This window comes from Balearica regulorum, chromosome 2 (genome assembly GCF_011004875.1).
Source record: "Balearica regulorum gibbericeps isolate bBalReg1 chromosome 2, bBalReg1.pri, whole genome shotgun sequence".
Lineage (NCBI taxonomy): Eukaryota > Metazoa > Chordata > Aves > Gruiformes > Gruidae > Balearica > Balearica regulorum.
Window position 1 is genome coordinate 7,643,611 of NC_046185.1, and position 12,038 is coordinate 7,655,648.

General features: G+C 38.4%; 1 protein-coding gene across 6 annotated transcripts in view; it reads right to left on the reverse strand.

The window, feature by feature from the left end:
- The window catches only part of KHDRBS3 (KH RNA binding domain containing, signal transduction associated 3), a 96,022-nt gene that overhangs the window by 40,702 nt on the left and 43,282 nt on the right, over positions 1 to 12,038 (reverse strand). For all 6 annotated transcript variants that reach the window (XR_012833684.1, XR_012833683.1, XR_012833685.1 and 3 more), the window contains exons 4-5: positions 9,534 to 9,680; positions 3,197 to 3,336 (exon numbers count right to left, since the gene is read on the reverse strand). Coding sequence is in view for 3 of the 6 variants with exons in the window: in XM_075743267.1 (XP_075599382.1) it covers positions 3,197 to 3,336; positions 9,534 to 9,680 (287 nt within the window). In the remaining 3 variants the exon portion in view is untranslated. The remainder of the gene's footprint in view (positions 1 to 3,196; positions 3,337 to 9,533; positions 9,681 to 12,038) is intronic.

Here is a 12,038-nt window from a genome sequence, read left to right on the forward strand (position 1 = left end):
CTTAGTTTGACTCAGAATTGAGTGATCCTTAAATCTTATTTTTATTCATTCTTAATACAGGAATGTGACATTTTAGAGCAGAAATGCTACTTTTTCCATTGGCATAATGTCCTCAGAGATGTACATTAACATGTATGTTAAGAAATGTTTATTTGCAGTCTTGGTTAATCAGCAGTCTCAATTCATGTTTCACTAAGTATTATAATTTATATTGCAGTGATTCATGATGGGAATTCAAATACATTAAAGGAACACTGATTCCCAAAGAGTTACACCTTTAGCTACACACTGTAACATCACATTAGATATCATGGATCCTCTAAGATTCCTAGCACAATAAATTAAAAATAACTAGTATGATACTTCATTTTATATAGTTGTCTCCAAAAAAGTTTAAAAACAATGTCAGTTTACAATAAAAACAAAGGAATTAAAACCAGACTTTCACCAGGGAAAGATTATCATGCCCTTTCTCTTGTTGCACAGAGGCAGGTACCACCTAAATAGGTTAAAAGCTCAGCATAAACATCATAGAAAATAGAGATGTTGGTATTACATCTGAAGGTCATCTTTAACAGTATTAGGATGAAGAAAAAAATGGGGGCAAAGGGGGAGGAGGAAGCAGCTGTAAGTCCAAGATCAGTGACAGGAAAAGCACATTCCTAAAGGTAAGTTCAAAACACACACAGTCCTTCTAGAGCAAATTCCATCCACGCGTCCCCAAAATCTTACTTGGCTCTACAGTCATAAAATTTAGTCAAAATCTGGAGCAAGCCAGAAATAGCAGAATAAAAAGTTACCAAACCACGACCATTAGGAAGTTACTTACCATATACAGGAATACCTGTGCACAAGCTAGAATTTTGCATGTAAGCACAACAAATCTATTTTTTTCTACAAAGTAAAATTTTGGTATGAAGCTAAACATACACGTAACAAGTCGTCTTAAAAGAAGGCACTTGATAAGATGCATTATCTCCAATTTCAACATGTCTGATAAGGAGTAAAAAAGGTAGAAATTAGTATTTTGGTTTTTTTTGAAGTGAAACTATTCAGGAATAAAGGCTTAAAGCAGGAATTTAAAAACACTCAGTTATTGTACCCTCACAGGATGTTTCATGTATCAAGTTTGGCACCTTAAAAATATTCTACAGATTATAAAGAGAGGTTAGGATCGAGGTTTTAGACTTCGTTTTACAAGTCTTCTCAAGCTTTGTTTCAACCTCTCCTGGATCTCAGGGATGCTTGCTATTAAAACCATTGTTTAACACTAAGACAAAGTCTTTAACAAAGCCTTCCTTCAACTAAAGTATTACTCACTGAAATCAATTTGTGTTAAAAAAGAATCAGACCATTGCAACTGAGTGAGATCTTTAACTCAATGGTTGTAGTACCCTGGTAGCAATGGCAGTAAATTTTACTCAAGGAATCTTTTATTCTAACAGAGCACTTTGATGTGAGGGGGGAAAAGTCTTGAGTTTAAGACAAGCCTTAAGGAAAGGACTAGTCAACAACAACCTTTCCGTTTTCTTTAAAACATATATAAAGGATGACTTTTAGCTGTCATCTCCAAATCAAATGCTAACAACATTTAAATTTACCCTGAAGACACTCCAATAGTTAACTACAAAGGATTTTGTGAGCCACCTCTAACAGCATGTCTTGTACAAAATGCAAATTCGAAGAAATAATTTGCCAAAATCCAGAGGATGGAACTAGCAATGTTAGAAATTCAGGACTCTGAAAAGTTCATTATGCACGCATGTGCTAGATACTAGTAGTGGAAATTAGGTATCAAACTTCAGTGGTAAGATCAGTCTGAACAGTAACTAACTTCTGTATCACAAACACTAGCTTGAGGACATATGAAAAATGAAGAAAACTGAAATAGAACTGGGAGTGTGTCTGTACTGAGCACCTGTAGCAGAGGTGTGACAAGCATCTATGGGAAAGAATTAGCAAAAAACAAATCTCCAAAATCAAACAAGATCTCTAATTTGCAAGCACTTTTGTATGACTGATTACAGTGCTGAAGAAGTAAACCTTGGTATATGATTACCACTGCTCTGAACAACATTAAAATCAAGAAAAGCAGAATAGATATATTACACAATATTACTTAATATAAGAACAAAAATTGTTGATCTAAAGAAAATAATTATATTCTTACAGGACACAACCAAGTGTAAGTTCTCTAAATTAAGATTCATTCTGCATTGGATTTACAATCATTATTACAGGTACATGTTACCGTAAACAGATCTGTATAAAAAGAATAGTTCTTCAGTGCTTTCTTTTAACATGCTTAATCTGAGTGAGAACACTTCAGAATATGATTTTGAAATTCTTTTAAAATCTGAAATACAAGTTTCCAGCTTGCATTAATAAGCACCATAGCCACAACTGAAGGAAAACAGTTCACTGTAGAAACCAGTTACACTCAGCTGCTGCAGCCACAATCTCTCTGGTACTGGAACAGAAATAGTTATGCACTTTTAGTTTTTGTTTTCACACTTCAGGACTCAAAGGAGTTGAAGCTGTCATCTCAGTACTGCAAGGAAAATAGGGGATGCTAGAGTAAAAATAAAACATCTCCTGTGTCAAAGAAAAACAAAGCAAAAGCAGCAGTAGACTTGCCTATTCTTGAATCAAACAAAAGCCTTTATGAAATTAGTGCCACTCAGATGAGACTAAATCCAAATTCTACCTCTAAAACATTCTTCTGACATTTTATCATGACTACAAAAAACTTAAGTAATACATTAAAAGGAGTATGTATACTCCTTGAGTTAGAGAAATTGCTCTGAAATTCATGTCAACCAAGGCAAGACAGGTTTATCTCTTTCAAAGGCATGAGCTCCAGAGGGCCCATACACAGACCCCACACACACCTAAGGAGCAACTGAAAGTTAGAAGCCAAGCAGATGCTCACAGCAAAATTGAATATCTCATATGATGTAGATTGTTAACACAGGTATCATTCAATTTTTCCTAAGACAAAATTCAGCACCATTGTTAATTCAGTCTAAACTAATTAGACTATCTTCAACAAATCAAGACTATTTCCCTTATCTTTTGCTCATATTTTGAGAGTCCTTCAAGTACTTTACTGTTGCACTTGGGAGGGTGGTGTTTGAAGGGAGAAGCTTAAAATATGTACATTTGAGTGAAATTCCCCTGCAGCTGAGATACTTACCTGGACAAAGCAGGAACTGGCACTCCTCTCGCTCGAATAGATGCTTTTCCACGAACCACTGGAACTTCTGCATTTTCTGAACCTCCATTTAAATATGTTAATTCTTGAAGCTGTGCCTGTCTGATTTCATCATTGTAGTCCTAAAACAGGGGGGAAGAGGGAGAAAAAAACAAACTGTTCAACCACCAAGTTAGTATCAGCAAACACTGATCCTGCAAGTTTCCTCTTAAATTGACCTTCCTACTGAAAAAGTTTAATATGCAGAATACTATAGGCATATTATTCAATTGAAAATTCCTAGAAGAGTTCTATATATTGGTTACAATTTTTGCTCAGGAATGGTTTTTCCTTTCCCATTGCATATTACCTCCATGTAGCACTACGACTTAAAATGCCAGTGTTAAAATGCTGTAGATAGAGGGGAAAAAAAAAAGATTGAAGGTCCCATATTCTGAGCTGAGATCTGGTTTGTAGTTCCAGCTGTAGAATGATAGCATGTTAAAAGCAGAAGTCCCATTGCCTGGTGTTGCAAAGCAGTAAAGAACACACTGTTGAGAACAGCCCCTCATGAAGGAATAGATTAGACATCTACACTTTTAAAATCAGGAGTTAAAGACTAAATAAGTAAATTCATTTCATACACACATGCGCTATTAGCTAATAAAAAGAGCTCCAACAATTTCAATTCTAAAATACATAATGGTAAACATGCTGAAAACACATGGTTGTTTCTTATTGTGCACAAATCTTCTCTCGAGTTCTATCATAAAGAAAGCTGAAGTATTTACATGGAATATGTACTTCTAAAATACACGAGAGTCTTTCCAGGCACCTTGGGCCAACTTCCAGAACTAGCACAAACACAAAAAATAGACACAGCAATGAACTCTTGAGCTATACACGTTTTCACTCCACTTAAAGTGAGCCAGAGAATATACCTGTAAAGGTGAATCAGAAAAATATTTACTCAAAATGTATACATACAAAGTATCAAAATAATAATAGATCCTAATAAGAATGAAGTGATACTTTTGATAACAGCTCTTATCTTCTGCAAATCCTCCCATTTCAAAGGAAATGGTTTGTTCAAATACCGCCCACTTTACAATTCAATTACAAGCCAAAGGATCTGAATCTTATTGGAAACCTGGAGTTTATTACATTTACGCACAAGGCAGGTGCCAAAAAACTGCCAGGTAGCCTTACAGACAACTCTGAAACATAACTCTGCATTGAAAAGAGGTTAAAATGAATTCAAAGATCTCAATTATCCTTGAAACATCCTACTTCCCCTAAGCTTTCACAAACAAATGAGAAAGTTTTCCTTTACATGCCATTTCTGAAGATAGTGTGTTTAAACGAGTGTCACCATAAAGGTATTTTGTCCAAACTGTCTTGAATAGGCTCTGAAATTTAACTCACAACTGCCCATCTGAGATCATCCTCTACTAAGCAGCAGCAATCAACCAAACAAGATGAAGAAAAAAGTCTGGAAGATCAAATCAACTCTTTTAAACTGTATAATTTAAGCTTTTGAGAAACAGATTTCACTATGAAGTAGCTCAGACCCAATGTACAACCAAACCATCATAGGGAGCAGAACAGAAACAGCTGAATACTCTTCTGGCCAACAACTGTACAGAAACCCACTTTATATTTGTGCTTTGTTGCTGGACCAGAACTGGCTTCAAATGCGAAATTTTATGTAAGGTATGTATGGAACAAAACTTTAGTCTTGAAAAAATGCTAATGAATTGTTAAAACACATACACAATAGTCAGGTCCCAAGTTCTGACATAGCATGTATTAGACATGCCCATTTATAACTTCTCCACAAGACATCCTCAGAATTGGGCTCCTGGAAATATACCTTTGATCATCATCATTTAATTTTAGACACATGCTTATGTTGTCACTGTGCATGTTTTGTCCTTTTTCTTCCCAATGATTTCTTGTTTTCCTGCAGCATACTACCAGATATACCAGCAGCCTTAGTCATAGACAAGGACTCTATCACACAAAGGGACAGAACAGCAAATATGGTCCTTATCACATGTGCCAGAGGCAGCAGGAGGATACAGAGTGAAGTGGCAGTACAAAGAAGCCACGATAAGCAGCAGTGTTAATCTATTAGACTCTGAAGTGGATTCTTCAATTAAAAGTGACAGATGGTCAATTTAGGAATACCTACTGCCACAAAACAGCACACTTCAAGTCGAATTGAGGAGACAATCTCATCCTCACCTAGGACAGAAGATGGGCATGGAATCTCTTCAGACTGCACTCTGCTGTACAGTTTGGGCAGAGGCAACATTAATTTCAGTCACATGCTGATGATTACATCTCTCCACTTGGCCTTCTATGATGGACTTACAGCATTGGTGGACAGGGAAGAGCAATAGACATCATCTACCTGGACTTGTGCAAAGCATTTGACACCGTCCCACACAACATCCTTGTCTCTAAATTGGAGAGACATGGATTCGATGGACGAACCACTCAGTGGATAAGGAATTGCCTGGATGGTCACACTCAGAGTTGTGGTCAACAGCTCAATGTCCAAGTGGAGAACAGTGACAAGTGTCATTCCTCAGGGGTTGGTACTGGGACCAGCACTGTTTAACATCTTTGTTGGTGACATGGACAGCAGGATCAAGTGCACCCTCAGCAAGTTTGCCAACGACACCAAGCTGTGTGGTGCGGCCAACACACTGGAGGGAAGGGATGCCATCCAGAGGGACCTTGACAGGCTAGAGAGGTGGGTCTGTGCAAACCACATGAAGTTTAACAAGGCCAAGTGCAAGGTCCTGCACATGGGTCAGGGCAATCCCAAGCACAACTACAGGCTGAGCAGAGAATGGATTGAGAGCAGCCCTGAGGAGAAGGACTTGGGGGTATTGATTGATGAGAAGCTCAACATGAGCCGGCAGTGTGCGCTTGCAGCCCAGAAAGCCAACCATGTCCTGGGCTGCATCAAAAGCAGCATAACCAGCAGGTCAAGGGAGGTGATCCTGCCCCTCTACTCCACTCTCCTGAGACCTCACCTAGAGTACTGTGTCCAGCTCTGGGGGCCCCAGTACAGGAGAGACATGGAGCTGTTGGAGTGAGTCCAGAGGAGGCCACGAAGCTGATCAGCGGGCTGGAGCACCTCTCCTATGAGGACAGGCTGAGAGAGTTGGGGTTGTTCAGCCTGGAGAAGAGAAGGCTCTGGGGAGACCTTATAGCAGCTTACCAGTTTCTGAAGGGGGCCTACAGGAAAGCTGGTGAGGGACTGTTTATCAGGGAATGTAGTGATAGGACAAGGGGTAGTGAGTTTAAGCTAAAGGGGGGCAGATTTCGGTTAGATATTAGAAAGAAATTCTTCACTGTGAGGGTGGTGAAACACTGGAACAGGTTGCCCAGAGAGGTTGTGGCTGCCCCATCCCTGGAAGTGTTCAAGGCCAAGTTGGATGAGGCTTTGGGCAATGTAGTCTAGTGGAGGGTGCCCCTGCCCGCAGCAGGGGGGGTGGAACTAGATGATCTTTGAGGTCCTTTCCAACCCAAACCATTCTATGTATGAATATTGCCCATCCTGACTTTGACTACAGTCTTCTCTCAACATGGAGAATGTTTTCTTCTATACAAATGACTGTATCAAGATACATACAAGAGATTTTCTCCCTACATGGAATTACTTACATGACCCAACATTTAAAAGAATGTTGCTTAGTTATCTACAATTTTCACCCAGCCCTGATCAACACACCAGCTGCAGCTCTCCTTGGGATCATCTGTAAATTAAGGCCTTAATCCAATTTATCAAACTAAGTAAAAAGTTATTTAATGTTAGGACGGATCCCTGCAAAACGCTAAGCAGTTCTGCAAAACACCCAAGCACATCTTTATCCTGGCAGTGAGGATAGTTATCAGGTTTCCAGCCACCTTTATACACACACACACACACCTTACAGTTATTTGGCAGCTTGCTTGAAGAAAAGTGGGTGAGTTTCTAAAACCCACCAGCTCCTCCAAATGCCATTAAATGGTATTTCATCACCACACCTTACAAACTGAACATGCAAGAGGCAATACAGACCACAGGAAAAACTTGTAAATTCTGTTCACATTTGTAAATTGACTGCTACAGATTGTTCTCTCAAGATATTTCTATGTTTTGCTTTAAAGACAAGGAAAACAATTCAGGTAACCAACAGCAAAGCATAATACTGTAGCTGTCAAAAGAATGACTGCCACTACTAAAAAATTAAGCAAAATAGACTAAAAAATTCCTTTTGGCCAAAACTGCAGTACTCATGGTGTAATACATGACCCGGAGGTGAGGGTGGAAGTACCTGGCTTTTTGTCCTGACAGAAGAACAGACTGCTGACCAGAGGGTCCAGCCAGAACAAAGAGACAGGCTAAATTAAAGGAGGACAAATTAATATACTTAAGTCAGAAGCCACAACTCTAATTGCAGAAGACAGGTGAGAGTCAAGGCAACATAAGCACAGTCAAAAAACCCCTTAAGTCATAAGCTTTTATGTTTGAGTTACACCAACAGTTTAAAGGAAGGTACACCACTGCAGCTGCTTGAGGCTGAACTTCAATGCAAAGGTGCTTGTTCATGGATCTGAAGATGTGAGAAGAGGCCAAGGTATTTTTGCTATACTCAGCTACAAGGATCTTTTGTAGCCTACATTCTAGCACCAACTGTGGTCATATATTCAGGCTGATCTGAAAACTGAACAATGACCATACCCATAAATTAGAATCAGTATCTAAAGTTGTTGGAATGTATAGTTATCTTACACTTTAAGAACACAAATTAAGGTTATAATCATCATACTGATAGCAGGACTTCTTGCTTGAAATAAAACTGATAATTTGCTAAGAAAGCCACAATTGAGAAAATAAAATCACGTTTCATTTGGCAGCAGTTAGCCAAACAGTAGTTTTGGAGAGGACAAAGCTGCTCCTTATTGCTTCCTGGAGTGGCTGCTGCAAGGGGGGCAGGGGGCAAAAGCGATTAAGGCATTTAGAACCATTCTGATAAGATTACATTTGAAAAGCCATAGGGAAATTAAGACAGTGTTGGCTTGATCCCATAATTCAGAAGAGATTATGTAGCATCAGTTCAGCTCAGTACAATAAAGATGCAATGATCAAAAATTGAGAAGGAAAAGTGGAATTGCTCATTATCAGTCTAATTCTACTGGCTTAACAGCCATAGAGTAATGACAAGGTTTTGATAAGCTTACTTCATTTAATATGACATTAGGTGAATCAAACTCAATGAAGAAAAAATAAGATCTGATGGAGACAGAAATTTGATATAACCTTACTTCTGGTGCACACAAAAAGCACTTATCAAATGAAGCATATTTTCAATTTTCATATTTTCATAAAAAGAAAACAGCTGTTTGCTCACTTGAATAGCCAAGAACTTAGTTCTCCCTTATCTCTTCACACAATCAAATCATGAATCATGTAAATACAGTAACCTTCAACATTATGACAGCTCAGCATTCCTACAAGTATTCTGCTGAGTATCCCCTACCTAATCAGTTAAGACAAAAGCCATTTGGAACCCGCAGACAGTTATGATGTGCTGCTTGCTTCTTTATTATAGAATATAATAGTGCTCATGACATTTTGGGGGGGTTAACTGTCTTGAGGTGCATCTACACTAGTGTTACACACATCAGGATGTATTACTAGATGAACCTCCTGATGATCATTACTTAGCATGCTTTGGTTCATATCATGTTGTAGTGTTGGGGCATGCCTTAACTTTCACTCAAAAACAAGCCAGAAGAAACACTCAAGGAGCACTCAATGAACTCCAATCACTTGGGGACTTGGTTTCATGGATCTGGACTACCTTTAGTACAAACTAAAAATTGCTAAAGACGCGTACAGTAGCACTGAACATTAAACCAGGATTATGGGTGGGAGCAATACTACAACTTCAAATTTATTTTTAGTGAAAGAACCCTATGCTGATGCTTCAGGTGTACCAAGAACACAGAAAAGCCCTAACTTAAGCAAAGTTATTCTTCCATGTCTTACAGCTTTTTACAGTTACTTGTAAACTTGAATACTTTGCACATGACCAGTTAAGCAAGAGCAACCTTTTTACTAAAGGTCATATCATGAGCTAAGAGTATGTGGGCAGTTACACATTCACCCATTAAGTGTTAGAATGAAATGTATCAGAATGAAAATTTGTAAACATCACTTCTCTCACAGTTGAAGGAAATTAAGCAACATCACCTGATCAATATCATACATTTAGTTTTAGTGAAAATTTCTCACTCAAGACTGCCAGAATTCTTACAAAAAGATTAAAATACTAACAGGGATGAGGAACTTCTTGATTTCTTCCAATGCATGTCCCATTCTGGCATATGCTTCTGCCGGTGGAGCAAATACTTCAATTAAAACATGCAGGTCATCATTCAGGTGGAAGTACTTTGCCTCTCCACTTTTTCTCAACTCTTCCTCCTAGGAGAAAAGAAAGAAGTTGGTTTTTTCCACCTGATTTTTAAATATTATAATGCAAGTGTTAAAGTTCCTTCAGAGGCATTTGCAAATTCTGTTTACTCATGTTCAGATGTCAACTAAAGAAGGATAAAATTACATACTTTTCTGAAACACTTCAAGCCAATCACATTGCTAAAATATCAGAATAGATTCAGTTTATCAACACTAAGGGACTGGTAACACAAAATAGGACCTAGCAGCTTCTGCTTACGCACAGAAATTGTAGCACAAAGGAGAATGTTCACAGGAGTTCAAGTGCACCAGTTTCACACAGAAGACACTGAGAAATGTAAGTGAACTTGAAGCCTCTCTTCTCCAAAGTAAAGTCTTCAGAAACAGGTTTGATCTAATATTCCACAAGAGCAAGATTCTTTTACCAATATTATTTCAAACTCTTCTTAGTATTATGGCACAGCTCAGATACTTCTTATTTTCTGTTCTCAGAGATTTCTACCCCATGAGTACATCCTTCATAGAACTGTGCTACTTGGACACGAAACTAAGTTCTGCATAGGAGACAAGGGAGGAGGACATTAGAGAAAAAACTATCTATTTCAGAACAGTTTATTTCTTTTATTCTGCTTCACCCAACCTACTTCAACATGACTGAAAAACTATTTCAATGTAGTAGAACAGATCAAATACTTACTATCAAATGCAAAATGTTCACAGACCTAGAGAACATTTGTTAGTCTCAGATAGGCTCCCCACCTCACCCCCCATGTGTGTTTGGTGCATTCCAAGAGATTAAGTCACCATTAAAAATAATTTCATTGTATTACTGGATAACATTCCATCAAATTTTTAGCAGATTTGCTCTCTAAAAAACACAGCCCTAAGTTCTCCCCTGCTGCTTATTGTATTTAGCAAGAACCAGGTAAGTACTTTATCCTTCAGATTACTAAAATTATAGTTTCAATGATAGTTGAAATCTTCCCCCACACACCCCCCTTAATTATGGGTTGAGGTTTATAAATGACAATCCATTTCTGCTTCTCACAAATAACATTGTCAGACTGTGTTTGACTACCAGGATGTTTTAAAAAAAATCAACAGAATCTAGTTAACTGTTAGAGCATCCACAGTAAGGATATTGAGGCCAGAGTCAGCAGGATTAGACTTTGTCAGCAAAACCATTATCTTGTCAATACAGTAACAGATCTCAGAAATAGGAAATAAATTAATATAAACATTGAAGCTCAAACATTTAGTTTTAATAGGAACTGTTTCTCACTTAAGCACAGTTATTCAAGACACATCAACCATCATCTAGCACTGGAAGCTAGATGTCTTCATCAGGGAGTTCCCCACTTTGTTTTTTAGTATATACATGCTATCAAGCATCCCCATTCCTTTAAAAAGTTAAACACTATGCAGTTAGATGTGCAGAGAATTGAGAATTAAGAAAACTTATTTCTGTGGTTACCAGCTTGCCTAGTAATAGCAGCAAGCAAGAGAAACATCACAATTTCATGTGCCATGCCTGGTAAAAAAGGATTCCAATCAGCAATTTTAACAAAACATACAAGCTACTCAGTGCAAGTTGTTCTAAATCATTCCCATAGGCAAGATTTTACTTTATCATTTCTTCTTGCTTCACTTGCAAAGTTCACTTTAAAATTTTTTTTTCAATTCTGTAACATGACATGGCAACATACTATTCTGCACAGCTTTTAACAGCGTACAAGTGAGAAAGAGCTCACCCTCTGCGGCCTACATCTCCCAGCCGTGGGGCACACATTAAGCACCTCAGGCTTTATTCCCCATGATGACCAACACAAAAGCCACAGCTTGCTTCCATTCCAGAATCCTTCACTGACAGTGTTTTTAGCTCCCACAAAACCTGGTCCATGTGAATGCCTTGCATTACTTGACAGTACACACATTGGCTAGGCTTGCCTGGTCCATGTGGATGCTGTGTGGCTGGCCAAAACATAGAACTTATTTTCTCCTTGACTGCAATGGAGATTTGAGAGCTGCTGAAAGGAGGAAAGTAAAGCAGATATTGAACAAGAACTAAGAGGCAGTAAGATGGCCACTTCTTTTAGTTGTTTTTTTTTTTAAAATCTGTCCTTTAAATCTCCATCTTCTCAAAGTCTATCATAGCAAATGGTTCATGACTTGGACAAGCTGATCTAACATATGTTTTAGTACGCATCCCAGCAGTACAGCAGTCAGGGAGCCTTATGAGAAAGCTATCTTCCTTGTACCTTGTGCTGTTGTATTTCATAGAATGGTTTGGGTTGGAAGGGACCTTAGAGACCATCTAGTTCCAACCCCCTTGCCATGGGCAGGGACACCCTCTACTAGACCAGGTTG